This window comes from Salvelinus alpinus, chromosome 13 (genome assembly GCF_045679555.1).
Source record: "Salvelinus alpinus chromosome 13, SLU_Salpinus.1, whole genome shotgun sequence".
Lineage (NCBI taxonomy): Eukaryota > Metazoa > Chordata > Actinopteri > Salmoniformes > Salmonidae > Salvelinus > Salvelinus alpinus.
Window position 1 is genome coordinate 13,692,352 of NC_092098.1, and position 17,469 is coordinate 13,709,820.

The 17,469-nt window shown below is 42.4% G+C and overlaps 1 protein-coding gene across 2 annotated transcripts in view; it reads right to left on the minus strand.

Annotated features, from left to right (window-relative positions):
* Window positions 1-17,469, minus strand: part of LOC139537153 (neuroligin-2-like) — an 83,888-nt gene that overhangs the window by 49,632 nt on the left and 16,787 nt on the right. For both annotated transcript variants that reach the window (XM_071338118.1, XM_071338117.1), the window contains exon 2: window positions 5,016-5,842. In XM_071338118.1, coding sequence (XP_071194219.1) covers window positions 5,016-5,511 — 496 coding nt within the window. In that variant the 5' untranslated portion in view covers window positions 5,512-5,842. The remainder of the gene's footprint in view (window positions 1-5,015; window positions 5,843-17,469) is intronic.

Genomic DNA, 17,469 nt, shown 5'->3' on the forward strand with positions numbered 1-17,469 from the left:
TTCCTACTAAACTGCTGAAGGAGCTGCTTCCTGTGCTTGGCCCTCCTATGTTGAACATAATAAACAGCTCTCTATCCACCGGATGTGTACCAAACTCACTAAAAGTGGCAGTGATAAAGCCTCTCTTGAAAAAGCCAAACCTTGACCCGGAAAATATAAAAAACTATCGGCCTATATCGAATCTTCCATTCCTCTCAAAAATTTTAGAAAAAGCTGTTGCGCAGCAACTCACTGCCTTTCTGAAGACAAACAATGTATACGAAATGCTTCAGTCTGGTTTTAGACCCCATCATAGCACTGAGACTGCACTTGTGAAGGTGGTAAATGACCTTTTAATGGCGTCAGACCGAGGCTCTGCATCTGTCCTCGTGCTACTAGACCTTAGTGCTGCCTTTGACACCATCGATCACCACATTCTTTTGGAGAGACTGGAAACCCAAATTGGTCTACACGGACAAGTTCTGGCCTGGTTTAGATCTTACCTGTCGGAAAGATATCAGTTTGTCTCTGTGAATGGTCTGTCCTCTGACAAATCAACTGTACATTTCGGTGTTCCTCAAGGTTCCGTTTTAGGACCACTATTGTTTTCACTATATATTTTACCTCTTGGGGATGTTATTCGAAAACATAATGTTAACTTTCACTGCTATGCGGATGACACACAGCTGTACATTTCAATGAAACATGGTGAAGCCCCAAAATTGCCCTCGCTAGAAGCCTGTGTTTCAGACATAAGGAAGTGGATGGCTGAAAACTTTCTACTTTTAAACTCGGACAAAACAGAGATGCTTGTTCTAGGTCCCAAGAAACAAAGAGATCTTCTGTTAAATCTGACAATTCATCTTGATGGTTGTAAAGTCGTCTCAAATAAAACTGTGAAGGACCTCGGCGTTACTCTTGACCCTGATCTCTCTTTTGACGAACATATCAAGACTGTTTCAAGGACAGCTTTTTTCCATCTACGTAACATTGCAAAAATCAGAAATGTTCTGTCCAAAAATGATGCAGAAAAATGAATCCATGCATTTGTTACTTCTAGGTTAGACTACTGCAATGCTCTACTTTCCGGCTACCCGGATAAAGCACTAAATAAACTTCAGTTAGTGCTAAATACGGCTGCTAGAATCCTGACTAGAACCAAGAAATTTGATCATATTACTCCAGTGCTAGCTTCCCTACACTGGCTTCCTGTTAAGGCAAGGGCTGATTTCAAGGTTTTACTGTTAACCTATAAAGTGTTACATGGGCTTGCTCCTACCTATCTTTCCGAGTTGGTCCTGCCGTACATACCAATACGTACGCTACGGTCACAAGACGCAGGCCTCCTTACTGTCCCTAGAATTTCTAAGCAAACAGCGGGAGGCAGGGCTTTCTCCTATAGATCTCCATTTTTATGGAACAGTCTGCCTACCCATGTGAGAGACGCAGACTCGGTCTCAACCTTTAAGTCTTTACTGAAGACTTATCTCTTCAGTAGGTCATATGATTGAGTGTAGTCTGGCCCAGGAGTGTGAAGGTGAACGGAAAGGCTCTGGAGCAACGAACCGCCCTTGCTGTCTCTGCCAGGCCGGTTCCCCTCTCTCCACTGGGATTCTCTGCCTCTAACCCTGTTACAGGGGCTGAGTCACTGGCTTGCTGGTGCTCTTTCATGCCGTCCCTAGGAAGGGTGCGTCACTTGAGTGGGTTGAGTTACTGACGTGATCTTCCTGTCTGGGTTGGCGCCCCCCCTTGGTTTGTGCTGTGGTGGAGACCTTTGTGGGCTATACTCGGCCTTGTCTCAGGATTGTAAGTTGGTGGTTGAGGATTTCCCTCTAGTGGTGCGGGGGCTGTGCTTTGGCAAAGTGGGTGGGGTTATATCCTTCCTGTTTGGCCCTGTCCGGGGGTTTCTTCGGATGGGGCCACAGTGTCTCCTGACCGCTCCTGTCTCAGCCTCCAGTATTTATACTGCAGTAGTTTATGTGTCGGGGGGCTAGGGTCAGTTGGTTACCTGGAGTACTTCTCCTGTCTTATCCAGTGTCCTGTGTGAATTTAAGTATGCTCTCTCTAATTCTCTCGTTCTCTCTTTCTCTCTGAGAACCTGAGCCCTAGGACCATACGTCAGGACTACCGGGCATGATGACACCTTGCTGTCCCCAGTCCGCCTGGCCTTGCTGCTATTCCAGTTTCAACTGTTCTGCCTGCGGTTACGGAACCCCTACCTGTCCCAGACCTGCTGTTTTCAACTCTTAATGATCGGCTATGAAAAGCCAACTGAGATTTATTCCTGATTATTATTTGACCATGCTTGTCATTTATGAACATTTTGAAAATCTTGGCTCTCTCTAATTTTCTCCTTCTCTCTTTCTTTCTCTCGGAGGACCTGAGCCCTAGGACCATACGTCGGGACTACCGGCCGTGGTGACTCCTTGCTGTCCCCAGTCCGCCTGGCCTTGCTGCTATTCCAGTTTCAACTGTTCTGCCTGCGGTTATGGAACCCCTACCTGTCCCAGACCTGCTGTTTTCAACTCTTAATGATCGGCTATGAAAAGCCAACTGAGATTTATTCCTGATTATTATTTGACCATGCTTGTCATTTATGAACATTTTGAAAATCTTGGCTCTCTCTAATTTTCTCCTTCTCTCTTTCTTTCTCTCGGAGGACCTGGGCCCTAGGACCATGCGTCGGGACTACCGGCCGTGGTGACTCCTTGCTGTCCCCAGTCCGCCTGGCCTTGCTGCTATTCCAGTTTCAACTGTTCTGCCTGCGGTTATGGAACCGCCTACCTGTCCCAAACCTGCTGTTTTTCAACTCTTAATGATCGGCTATGAAAAGCCAACTGAGATTTATTCCTGATTATTATTTGACCATGCTTGTCACTTATGAACATTTTTGAACATCTTGGCATAGTTCTGTTATAATCTCCACCCGGCACAGCCAGAAGAGGACTGGCCACCCCTCATAGCCTGGTTCCTCTCTAGGTTTCTTCCTAGGTTTTGGCCTTTCTAGGGAGTTTTTCCTAGCCACCGTGCTTCTACACCTGCATTACTAGCTGTTTGGGGTTTTAGGCTGGGTGTCTGTACAGCACTTCGAGATATTAGCTGATGTACGAAGGGCTATATAAAATAAAATTGATTGATTGATTGAGCATGTTAACATGTCATACCTACATTATTATCTTCAGGAAAGGAATCTACCTTCGGTGTGTGTGTGTGTGTGTGTGTGTGTGTGTGTGTGTGTGTGTGTGTGTGTGTGTGTGTGTGTGTGTGTGTGTGTGTGTGTGTGTGTGTGTGTGTGTGTGTGTGTGTGTATTGGTGTGCTGGTCTTGAAAATAATTCAATATGAGTGCTATAAATGGCTTAACCCCAAACGGACTGGTAACACTACCTGAAATCTGATTATAGCTAATGCTCAACTCCAATGAGATTCAGTCCACAAAGGATTTCAGGAGCACAGCTGAAATTCTCAGAACCGAATGCCCTCGATACAAGCAAGCCCACTGGGCAGCCTAAAATGGAGATACAAATCCCGTATATGTAAATGCTAAACCTAGAAGTCTCACAAGTATGTGCAAAATATTGTTTTCCGAGGACACAGCGGGGAAACAAACACAGTCCAGTTGGGTCAGACAATAAAGATGATCTGGTGTAAACATACAATTCATCTATTTGCTTCATTAGAGGGACATGTTTTTCCCTCTCAATACTGTGGTCTAGATTTACTGTTGTCCCTCGCCAAGAATTAAAATATTTTAAGTTTATGTTATTTAGTCAATTTTGTCATTGAAATGTCTCAATCCTCAAGCCATGGGTAAATATACTTCCTCAACAAATTTGGACGCACAGTGAGGGAGTAGCATAGCTAACAAACACTGACCTTTTGACCGAGCCTATACTTCAATAAAGCATGAAGCATCACTATACACTAGTGATGGGGGTTTGACAGTTGTGTATCATTTTGGAGGATATTATATCAATACTTTGACTCCAAGGTTGTTGTTGTTTGTTGCTAGCTCTAGTCGGCTGTACCTGTGCCAAGACTCCAGTATTTTTCATCCTATAGCATGTTATCCATCTTCTTTTTAAATAGTGAGCCAACATGTTTTGAGCACTTTTATGGTTGATCAACCCTCCTTTTCTCATGCTCTCTCTCATCTCTCTGCAGCAGACATATAGTGAGAAATATGTTTGGAACATCAAATTGCAAAGCATATAGAATCGTGAAAATCCCAATAAATATCGTATTGGCACCTAACTATCGTGAAAATATAGTATATATTGATTGACACATTGTTTGATGTGTATTGATGAGTATAAAGGGCTCATTTGTGAAAGAGACCTTGGTCTCAGCATGACTCCCTGTTAAAATAAATAAAATATCCTATTGTGAGGTCCTGGGCAATTTCCAGCTCTACTATACACTGAAGCTAAAAATCCCTTGCTTTGACAGGACTAGGGTACAGTATGCATAACAAGGAAACCCTGCCTGAACAACAGACTAAACAGTAATCGAGGCTGACATGAGTGTAAGTGCTGCTATTCTTTGGTAATCTCATGGGTGTCTATTGGCTCAGCTTAAGAGCCCTTGTGTCTCTGAATACAATCTCCTGAAAGAATGATCCAAATGATGCCACTCTATAAAGATGCTTCTATAGCGTTCCCTCTTGCTGGGACCAAATAACAGTTGCACTGTGACATAAAAAGGCTGAGGAGGACGACACATGTAATGCATCCTGGTCATTTTCACACTACCGTCTTACTCTGGAGTGAGATAGCCAAGAAGGACCTACTTCTCAACCGGAGACGAAACACACACAAGGTTAGTAGTGATACCTTAGAGGTGTAAATGTGGTTTACTCCTAACCTTAAATGAACCTAACCTACTCCAGTTAGAACAGGATGTGAATGAACTATCTGACCAAAACTGAGGAGATCTCTTCATCCCCAGCAGTAGAAGCCCTAGACAGTCTGTCCTAGCCTGAGCCTGCCTGACTGGAAGTGTACTCTGGCCTGATAGATGGAACAGGAGCTGGACTCACCATCCTCAGTGGGCACGTAGACATTGAGGTACAGACAGTCCTCACTCTGGTTCTGAACGTAGCCTGCTGCAGCGTCCAGGTTGTCAGTGAACCACACCGGCAGCATGATCTCAGGCAGCACCCCGTGTACGTTCTGCGGGCACACGGGGGCAAACTGGGTGGCGTTGCGGATCTCCTGCCAGGAACCTGGTGCCTCAGGGGGCTGGAAGCGACGCTCGCCGATGGGCGGGGTGGCATAGGGCACGCCCAGGTACTGCTCCACGGGCCCCAGGATCTCGTTGTTGAGCTCCTTCCTGACGCCGCGCAGCTTGCCATAGCCCGTGGTGACCATGGGGTGTTTCCCGCTGAGGTCGGCCCGCTGGCAGGAAGACAGTGTCAGGCAGAGGGCCAGGCTCAGGAGACACACCAGACACGGGTCAGACATCCTGCGGGGGCTGGAGCGCCGCGTCCCACCGGATCCCTGCCGTCTGGGACCACTCTCTGAGAATAAGGACATGTCCTCCAGTCTTCTAGCCAGAAAAACAAATTATGACCAGGAGTTCACTCGTGGGCAGAAATGGGTGTAGAAAGGACCTCCAAATAACCTCAAATTAGTAGGTTATTGGAGATACTGGGAGAAATAAGGTATTGGGAGGGGTGGGGGGGTTGGTCAAAAGCAGAGGTGCAGAGTGTGTCTTCCTAGCATGGTGTGAGAAGTGAGAGAGCAGGTGTAGAGATGGGGAGGGAGGGGGGCATCCTCAGCTAGACTGTCTGCTCTGGTCCATTCTCCTGAGAGCTCCTGATAGGCCAGCTGCAGACTGACAGCTCCCACGGCCAACACGCCACACCTGGGTACACACAAGGGTCAGAGGTCATGTTTCATTAGTGGGTCTGTGTTTGGAGAGACACACACACATCGAGAGTCATTAACTATAGCCGTTTTTAGTATTATGTAAACACGGCAGTCCTACATCAGTTACATATGCACGTAAGATTTGCATTACATCGTGTACATTGTGCACTTGAGCTGCCACAACTAAGACATGTTCCCATTCACATGTTCACATCTTGGATACTGTATATCCATCCATGCTACGGTACTTTGAAGTGTAAAATGCTCTCCATGTAATCGACTTGACTCCTCAGAGAACACAACAGCAATAAAAGCCTATTGACACATCAATCAGGAAGACTAAAAAAGCGTGACACCTCTCTCCCCCCCTCCGGTGCGTCTATGTTGGCTTCCCCCTCACAGCTTTGTTTAGTTGGTTCCTGCCTTCTCATGGTTCCACTCGAATGGGCGGCGCTAATCTGGCCCTGGCTTTGGGAGATGGAGCCATTTAGGCGTGATAAAGGCTTTATGTGGCTAGCTCTCACTGTCTGCTGAATACCTCCCACCCCACCTCCACACCGCCCCTCACCTCCCCTGCTGCAGCCACTCCACCTGATGACAGACTAACACGCTACAGTGATGGCATATGATGCTACAACACGCTATGACAAGACGAGGATGTGAGCCCTATCAGGCTGAGGGAAAGGAGAAAGGAGCCAGCTAGCTGCCTGTAAAGACAACAATTCATTAACAAGCATCTGACTCCATTTTAAGACCGGCAGGCTAGGCTCTCTGTAAATGTCATGGAAATGACACAGCTATACTGAATGGATGTTATTGACTATGCTGTAGCCTACACATTCAACTGAGTCAGGGATATAGTGTTTCCAAAATATCACTATTTTTAAAACAAGCCATAGAAAGCTGGTTGCAATTTCAGTTTAATCTACCAGAAAAGACAGAACAAATATTACAACAAAAATTATGGCTAAACTCAAATATACTAATTGCTTAAAAAATATATATTTGTTGAGAAATGTTTTTTAAAACTGTATAATCTTTGAAAAAAATATCATAAATAGGACTGGTGGAGTTGTCACACATGCAGTTATCAAAAATATGGAAACGCCTTCTCTATCCAAAATTACAACCAACTGATTGCAGCATTACCGCAAAAATGGAGGCAAGTGGAAGCCAGAGAAGGTAAGGAACATTTCTGTTGGCCTTGCATTAAAGACCAAAATTGGTTAAAGAAAGTTGTGATGAATAAAAACGTATACCAGTTTCATTTAAGCACCAAACCATTAACAGCTGAGAAACACAGGTTGCAAAATAGTTGGTAAGAGATTTTCGATGTACCGATTCCATGGCACATGGTTTATGAACTGTTACATAAAACAAGGTTTTTCAATTAAATTATACAATATCCTTGCACCCAATAGAATGTTATATAGGGTACATTCGGAAAGTATTCAGACCCCTTGAATTTTCCCACATTTTGTTACATTATAGCATTATTCTAAAATGTATTAAATAGTTTTCCCCTTCATCAATCTACACTCAATTGCCCATAAGGACAAAGTAAAAACAGTTTTTTTGACATTTTTGCAAATGTATTAAAAAACAAAACTGAAATATCACATTTACATAAGTATTCATACCGTTTACTTAGAACTTTGTTGAAGCATCTTTGGCAGCGATTACAGCCTCGAGTCTTCTTGGGTGTAGCGCTTCTTGGGTATGAAGCTTGGCACACCTGTATTTGGGGAGTTTCTCCCATTCTTCTCAGCAGATCCTCAAGCTCTGTCAGGTTGGATGTGGAGCATTGCGGCACAGCTATTTCCATGTCTCTCTTAGATCGGGTTCTGGGCTCTGGCTGGGCCACTCAAGGAAATTCAGAGACTTGTCCCGAAGCCACTCCCGCGTTGTCTTGGCTGTGGGCTTAGGGTCGTTGTCCTGTTGGAAGGTGAACCTTCTCTCCAGTCTGAGATCCTGAGCGCTCTGGAGCAGGTTATCATCATGGATATCTCTGTACTTTGCTCCGTTCATCCTTCCCTCGATCCTGACTTGTCTGCCAGTCCCTGCCGTTGAAAAACATTCCCACTGCATGATGCTGCCACCGCCATGCTTCACCGTAAGGATGGTGCCAAGTTTCCTCCAGACGTGACGCTTGACATTCAGGCCAAAGAGTTCAATCTTGGTTTTCATCAGACCAGAGAATCTTGTTTCTCATGGTCAGATTCCTTTAGGTAGGCTGTCATGTGCCTTTTACTAAAAGTGGCTTCCGTCTGGCCACTTTACCATAAAGGCCTGATTGGTGGAGTACTGCAGAGATGGTTGTCCTTCTGAAAGGTTCTCCCATCTCCACAGAGGAACTCAAGAGCTTTGTCAGAGCGACCATCAGGTTCTTGGTCACCACCCTGACCAAGGCCCTTCTCCCCCGATTGCTCAGTTTGGACGGGCGGCCAGCTCTAGGAAGAGTCTTGGTGGTTCCAAACTTCTTCCATTTAAGAATGATGGAGGCCACTTTGTTCTTGTGGACCTTCAATGCTGCAGAAATGTTTTGTTACCGTTCCCTAGATCTGTGTCTTGACACAATCCTGTCTCGGAGCTCTACGAACAATTTCTTCGACCTCATGGCTCGGTTTTTGCTCTGACATGCACTGTCAACTGTGGGACCTTATAAATACAGGTGTGTGCCTTTCCAAAGCATGTCCAATCAATTGAATTTACCACAGGTGGACTCTAATCAAGCTGTAGAAACATCAAGGAGGATCAATGCAAAACAGGATACACCTGAGCTCAATTGCAAGTCTCATAGCAAAGGGTCTGAATACTTATGTAAATAAGGTATGTGTTAATTTTGTGGTTTTTATACATTTGCAACATTTCTAAAAAAAAAGATTTTCACTTTGTCATTATGGGGTATTGTGTGTAGATTCATGAGGAATTTACTTATTTAATCCATTTTAGAATAAGGCTGTAACGTAACAAAATGTGAAAAAAGTCAAGGGGTCTGAATAGTTTCCGAATGCACTGTATATGGGGGCTACAACCATCCCAGCTCTGCAGATTTTGCTGTGAAGAGACAGAATCATTACATCATTTGTTTTGGTACTGCCCATATGTAGCTTGTATTTGGTCACAGGTTCAAGGCTAGAGAATTGCAATATTTACCTTGCGCGAACTCTGCAAATAGCACTGCTGGGTGATAATAGTCTTAGCAAAAATGTGTATCTGTAGAAACTATGAGAATAGAAAGGTTCAGAACGTTTGTGAAACATCACAGTTGAAGAATATATGGTAATTAGAAATCAAAACTGGATGGCCTTCAGAGATAGATGGGAGGGGTTGAGGATAGCTAGGACTAAAAACAAACAAACAAAAAAAGACAACTAATGTAAAATATATTGTGTCTGTAAAATGTATATAGTATGTATAAGCTGGAAGTAGAAGCCTAAGTATAGTTGTCAATTAGTTTTTACTCCAATTAGGGGAGGGATGGTTGGGTTAGGGTAAAATAATAAAATAAAATATATATATTTAAAATATATACAGTACCAGTCAAAAGTTTGGACACACCTACTCATTCCATGTTTTTATTTTATTTGTATTTTTACAATTTTCTACATTGTAGAATAATAGTGAAGACATCAAAACTACTACATAACACATATGGAATCATAACCACCAAAAAGTGTTAAACAAAAATATATTTTATATTTGAAATTCTTCAAAATAGCCATGCTTTTCCTCGATGACGGCTTTGCACACTCTTGGCATTCTCTCAACCAGCTTCATGAGGAATGCTTTTCAACAGTCTTGAAGGAGTTCCCACATATGCTGAGCACTTGTTGGCTGCTTTTCCTTCACTCTGCGGTCCAACTCATCCCAAACCATCTCAGTTGGGTTGAACTAGGGGGATTGTGGAAGCAGCACTCAGCACTCCATCAATATCCTTCTTGATCAAATAGCCCTAACACAGCCTGGAGGTGTGTTTTGGGTCATTGTCCTGTTTAAGAACAAATGATAGTCCCACTAAGCGCAAACCAGATGGGATGGCGTATCGCTGCAGAATGCTGTGGTAGCCTTGCTGGTTAAGTGTGCCTTGAATTCTAAATAAATCACAGACAGTGTCACCAGCAAAGCACCCCCACACCATCACACCTCCTCCTCCATGCTTCATGGTGGGAACCACACATGCATAGATCATCTGTTCACCTACTCTGCGTCTCACAAAGACACAGCGTTTGCAACCAAAAATCTAAAATTTGGACTCATCAGCCCAAAGGACAGATTTCCACCGGTCTAATGTCCATTGCTCGTGCTTCTTGGCCCTTCTTCTTATTGGTGTTCTTTAGTAGTGGTTTCTTCGCAGCAATTAGACTATGAAGGCCTGATTCACGAAGTCTCCTCTGAACAGTTGATGTTGAGATGTGTCTGTTACCTAAACTCTGTGAAGCATTTATTTGGGCTGCAATTTCTGAGGTGCGGTTAACTCTAATGAACTTATCCTTTGCAGCAGAGGTTCCTCTGGGTCTTCCTTTCCTGCTGGCGGTCCTTATGAGAGCCAGTTTCATCATAGCGCTTGATGGTTTTTGCGACTGCACTTGAAGAAACTTTAAAAGTTCTTGAAATGTTCCTGATTGACTAACCTTCATGTCTTAAAGTATTGATGGCCTGTCGTTTCTCTTTGCTTATTTGAGCTGTTCTTGCCATAATATGGACTTGGTCTTTTACCAAATAGGGCTATCTTCTGTATACCACCCCTACCTTGTCACAACACAACTGATTGGCTCAAACACATTAATAAGGAAAGAAATTCCACAAATAAACTTTTAACACAGCACACCTGTTAATTGAAATACATTCCAAGCTGACTACCTCATGAAGCTGGTTGAGAGAATGCCAAGATTGTGCAAAGCTTTCATCAAAGCAAAGGGTGGGTACTTTGAAGAATCTAAAATCTAAAATCTATTTTGATTTGTTTAACACTTTTTTGGTTACTACATGATTTCATATGTGTTATTTCATAGTTTTGATGTCTTCACTATTATTCTACAATGTAGAAGTAGTAAAAATAAAGAAAAACCTCTTGAATGAGCAGGTGTGTCCAGATTTTTGACTGGTACTGTATATTTCCCCAAAATATATATGGGGGATTGGAAATGATGCAGACAATTACATTTATAGAAGCCGCAATCTTTCTGCAATATTAAAGCTGGGGAAAAAGTGTCACTCTTACTCTAAATGTCTGTAATTTTAAGATTCACACGTTATTTGAATCTATGTAATCAAAAAAAGAAAATAGATATATTTAACAATAAGAGCAATGGTGTGAAATTGTACATTTCATTACTGGAGACAAATGGAAAAAGTGAGATATGACACTCAGTGTCTGTTCTTTAAAAGGTTAAACATTGTGTGGGTCGTAATGGAGTGAGAATGTGTGATTTGAAAAGACATTCCTAGGTTGGTATCTCAGACCGCCAAGTGGAGAGGCAGAGGAAGGAGTCAGATGCCAACCCATCTCACAGAGATTTACACCCAGAGATTTACACCCAGATGAGAGACCTCTTCTGACCGATATGCCATCGGTTTGCCAGCCAACAACTACCTGTCCTGTTTGAAATATGGCCCATTAAAACAATGAAGTACGACAATGATGATTATGATCCCAGTTTGGCAGGTGTAAAAGCCAGAGCACAACTTCCTGTGTCACATTGTATATGAGGGTAATCGGACAGAGATTAAGATAAAGCATGATACATTTCTACCTTGAAGTTTCAGCCCATTGGTTTTTGAGATGTGATTGTGGACGATTGGAATTCCTATACTTGATGACTAAGGATGTATAGATCAGTGTTGATCCAATTGTTGATCTGTTTCTCAACATTATGATGTTGTGGTATTGCTGTTGATGTAATGCTAGACTGTAATGGTTTCACAGGGTGTATAGACCTCATGACTGCATCCAGATATGAGTCACCCTCGTGTTTTAATGAGATCTCTTTGCTCTGATTATTGGAGATCCTCAAATGTCGTTAGTCATGCATATTTATCAGATATAATTAGGGCCTGCTGCATATCGCATTTGGCAAGTGGGCTGAAATTAGATTTCATAAATATGCATTTGTTTTTTTGACCCCACACCCCCACCCCCCGAAAAACAAGACTAAACAAAGAGAAGGAAATGAAAGGAATATGACACACTAAACAACAATAGGGAGACATAGCTATGGCTGCATCGACCAAACTGTCATAAACACCACATTTCCACCCGGTTTTCACTCCCACAGATTAGAGAGCAGGAGAAGAGGAGCGAAGGTAGTTATGCTAGCAGATGACAGTACAGTGTTGGCCAACCACCGCAAATTGTGCGCTATCATTAATACGGGCAACACACCTGGAGGGCATTACTACCAGCAACCCCCCAGCCATACGCATAATATTATTATTATGATTTTATGAAAATGGATCCACCACCATTTTCTAATATATATATATATTTTTTAAACAAGCCTAGGTACAGGTACAGGCGCACACACACACACACACACACACACACACACACACACAGTAAATTGCAGTCTGGACATAGGCATGCCAAGCATAGTTAAATTCACTAGGCTATTGATAAGGCCCAAAAAGACAGTATATAATGAAAAACAAAACAACAATATGTTTTAAATAGGCTGTCTAAACAGTTACAGGCAGCATAATTGCTCCCCGTGGGCGTATTATAGGCCTATAGACAAGGAAACTGAAGACTATGGAGGGTTTTACAGGCACCCAAACGTTTCACAGGAGCTGGACAAAGATCCAGTATGAAGAGAATGGGGAATGTCCACTCACCGTGACACTGCTCCCAAATGTAATGCTTTATAGAGACCTAAGAGACCATCTTTGGACTTCTACAGACTTCTACAGAAATAGCAGACACAATTGTATCGCATTCGAGCCACGTTCTCAACAAACTCATGGACGGTGAATCGTTCTAATAAGTTAGTTTTTTCATCAAAATAAATGAAAAACAATCAATCTGTTTGTTAAAATAGGATATGGTCAGAAGCATGATATCATAAATCACATCTCTCATTCCATGAGCAAAAGGCATTGTGTGCACCCTAACCCCCACCAGAAACATCAAAATGAACTCTGAATTCATTTGGAGACATTTAGCTATTAGCGCTGCTTGAACATTGGGGCACGTTTGTAAGGATACACCTCAGTTATTTCCACTACTCCCACCTCAGCGCAAGCAAGCTCTAATAATAAGGCGCCAGGGTTGGAAAATAGCGGAGTGCCAGAGAAGTGCAAGTCGAAATTGCAAAAGAGCATGCGTTTGAAACTAGCGCCGCCTTAACTTCAGACGAAAATACAGCCGAGTCTCTGAGAGACAGGCTTATTTATATATCAGCATGATAAGGTCAGCTCATAAATCACTCACAGATAATATTTCTCTCTTCGTGATGCAGTATATGTGTGTGCGTATGCAGATGTCTCTCAGTCAGGGAGGTGTTATGTGTTCTGGCCCAACAGAGTGCTAGCATTAGCGTTTAGCTCACGGGGAGGAATCCCACATGTGGGCCCTTATTGATTAGCTTAGCGTGGGTTAGGGTCACATTCTACAGGGCCTGCAGTCTGACAGACTTCCTCCCCACTGCCTGCCCAGCTCCCTGAGTGTGTACGAGCTACAGATACATACACACTCTCACACAAGATGTGGAGTATTGACTGCAGGGGGAGGGGCTTGTGCACAAATCTCTAATTATTCCATTGTCAGCTCACACAATGAGAAAGACAACACTAGCTATATCTCTAAGGAATGGCAAGGGGAAGCAATGAAACCAGCCAAAATATGATATAACCATTGACATATTGTTCAGGCCCACCACATTGGCCTACAATATGTGTTGAAATAGGGTCAGATAGTACCAGCACCAGCAGAAGTGTGTAGGGTTGTGTAAAAGGCCTACAAATGTAGGATCTTAATTTGATCACTCTTTTGTTGATGAGATTTTTCATCCACAGCAGGAAATGCAAACTTGTAGTGTATTCAAGGTTTAAAAAGGCTTCTAAAGGTTGTAACTTCACCTTTAAAATTTCAGACTTGATTTGCCCTAATGTGAAACGTATCAACCCCTACGAAAAAAATCCATGAAATATAATCCACATGTATGTAATAATTGACTGTATGTTTGTTTATTCCATGTGTAACTCTGTGTTGTATGTGTCGAACTGCTTTGCTTTATCTTGGCCAGGTTGCAGTTGTAAATGAGAACTTGTTCTCAACTAGCCTACCTGGTTAAAACTTTTTTGGGATAGGGGGCAGCATTTTCACTTTTGGATGAATAGCGTGCCCAGAGTGAACTGACTCCTACTCTGTCCCAGATGCTAATATATGCATAGTATTATTACTATTGGATAGAAAACAATCTGACGTTTCTAAAACTGTTTGAATGATGTCTGTGAGTATAACAGAACTCATATGGCATGCAAAAACCTGAGAAAAATCCAACCAGGAAGTGGGATATCTGAGGTTGGTCAATTTTCAACTCAGCCCCTATTGAATGCACAGTAGGATATGGATATGTTTGTACTTCCTACGGCTTCCACTAGATGTCAACAGTCTGTAGAACCTTGAATGAGGCTTCTACTGTGATGTGGAGCCGGATGGGAGCTGTTTGAGTCAGTGGTCTGGCAGAGAGCCAGGTCCTGGTCACACGCATTTCACATGATAGCGACCTGCGTTCCATTGCTTCTCTACAGACAAAGGAATTCTCAGGTTGGAACGTTATTGAATATTTATGATAACAACATCCTAAAGATTGATTCTATACTTAGTTTGACAAGTTTCTTCGACCTGTAATATAACTTTTTGAAGTTTTCGTCCGACGTTCGGCTGGACCTGCACGAGCGTTTGGATATGTGTACTAAACGTGCTAACAAAAGTAGCTACTTGGACATAAATAATGGACATTATCGAACAAAACAACAATTTATTGTGGAACTAGGATTCCTGGTAGTGCATTCTGATGAAGATCATCAAAGGTAAGGGAATATTTATAATGTAATTTCTCCAACATGGCGGAATTTTATTTATTTTCTGAGTGCCGTCTCAGATTATTGCATGGTTTGCTTTTTCCGTAAAGTTTTTTTGAAATCTGACACAGCGGTTGCATTAGAACAAGTGTATCTTTAATTCTATGTAAAACATGTATCTTTCATCAAAGTTTATGATGAGTATTTATGTTATTTGACGTGGCTCTCTGCAATTTCTCCGGATATTTTGGAGGCATTTCTGAACATGGCGCCAATGTAAACTGAGGTTTTTGGATATACATTTACATTACATTTAAGTCATTTAGCAGACGCTCTTATCCAGAGCGACTTATATTAACTTTATCGAACAAAACATATATGTATTGTGTAACATGAATGAGTGTCATCTGATGAAAATCATCAAAGGTTAATGATACATTTTATCTCTATTTCTGCTTTTTATGACTCCTATCTTTGGCTGGAAAAATGGCTGTGTTTTTTTTTGACTTGGCGGTGATCTAACAATCATATGTTGTGCTTTGCTGTAAAGCATTTTTGAAATCGGACACGATGGGTAGATTAACAATATGTTTATCTTTCATTTGCTGTATTGGACTTGTTAATGTGTGAAAGTTACATATTTCAAAAAAATATATTTGAATTTCCCGCGCTGCCTTTTCAGCGGAATGTTGTCGAGGGGTTCCGCTAGCGGAACGCCTGTCCTAGAAAGGTTAAATAAAGGTGAAATAAAAATAAAAATTTCCTGTTGCTGCAGGATTATTTTCCTGCTGTAGCAAACTGGCTCAAATTAAGATCCTACATCTGTAACAGTCATTGTGGCTTTGTCAGGTGAAGCCGTTTGATGTAGTAATACCTTCTGCCTCCAGGACAGTTTTAGAGGTGTGTTTAAGTGGACAAATGGTCAAAGTGAACCGTGAAAACCCTGCAGAATGGTGGCGTTTGAACAAACAGCGTGTCATAAGCTTCTTTGTCTCTGCCGCCGGTGCTAAAAAACACATGCACTGTTTCAACTATCAAGCTGTTCTGTACTCCTGTGCTAGTGTACTTCTGTGGATGTCAAGCAGTTTATAAGGCCAAAAAACAGAATGCCAACGTCTCTGGGAGAACAAATGTATGTTTCAATACACAGCAACTCAGGTGTCCGTTTCTATGAGCAGAAAACGCACACGCACGCACGCACGCACGCACGCACGCATACACACACACACACACAGCGGATTTACTGAAAGTACAGTAAAACTGAAAGCTGGATAATTCAACTCTAATGTTATTCTTAGTTAATCTATTCCTGGTTAATATACAGTGGAGGGTAATATCCCCTCTCCTCTCCCACTCTGACTGAATCTCTTCTGATTCTTCGTTCAATCTATTTTTAGCAAATCTGTTCTGGACAGCAATATCCCACTGAAGGTTAATCTGTCTGAGAAAATAATCATTTTAGCATGTTATTTCTTGTTCCAGTGTTAATTTCAGGGTGACCTCATAATCACACTGAACCCCTGGGCTGTCATCCTTCATGAAGGCTTGGAGCTTCATCCCAGAATTCCCTCTGTTCAGTGTGAGCTCTCTTTCTCTCCAAGCAGCTCCACTCTGAGAAGTGCTCAGTCAAACACTACAGAGTACCCGGCCACCACCCTCAAACCCCATCTCACTCCAGCCAGGGGAATTTAGATTACAACGAAACAAAGTTCCCAACTTAAAGTTATGATATTAATTAACCCAAAGTTCAACCATGACTTCAAAATAGTATTATTATTTTTAAAGTTTCTGGCTAGGGGAATCCTAGAGGGGCCAGTGAGAAGGAGACAGAAGACCGTTGAGTTCATTTGAGATTTTATTTGTCTTTATTTCTCCCAGGATGCATTCCTACAAGTCACAGCATGAGAGAACCAATCAGATAAACAAGCTCATGAATAATCAAATAAAAGTAAATTAAGGGGCCTCTAACGAAGCAGGAGTGAAGGTTGTTAACGAGTCAGGGAAAGAGACTGTCAGGACCCGGTGCGAGAAACAGTCACTAATAATCGTCAGAACCCAGAAGATGAGGCAGACACAGCAGTACTAGAGATGGTGGTTTAATTAAAGAACAAAATCTTCAGGCAAAGAAACTAAATCCACAATGTCCAAAAATAAAGCCAAAAGGCACAAAATGGAAATCCTCCAAAATACAAAAGAAACTCCACAAAGTGGTAAAAAACAGCAGGGAAAAACAAACCTCAAAAGACTACTCAAATAATACACAAGAACTAAACCAGAGAACCTCTGGAAAATCCAACAAGAGAAATATCTGAATAAAACAAGGCTTGGGCTGGGGCTGGGTGCTAACTTACAAACACTGAGCAAGGAACTGAGGAACACACAGGGTTTAAATACTAACAAGGGAATGACCTACAGGTGCAAACAATAATTAGAGCAAGAAAAACAAAAGGTACAAAAAAGGTGCAATGGGGACATCTAGTGACCAAAACCCGAACAGTCTTGGCCAAAACCTGACAGAGACTAGGGACATAAAACAGCGGGCAGAAGGGAAGGTGAGACAAAAAAAGGCTCTCCGCTTCTGTTAGGGCGGACAATTAA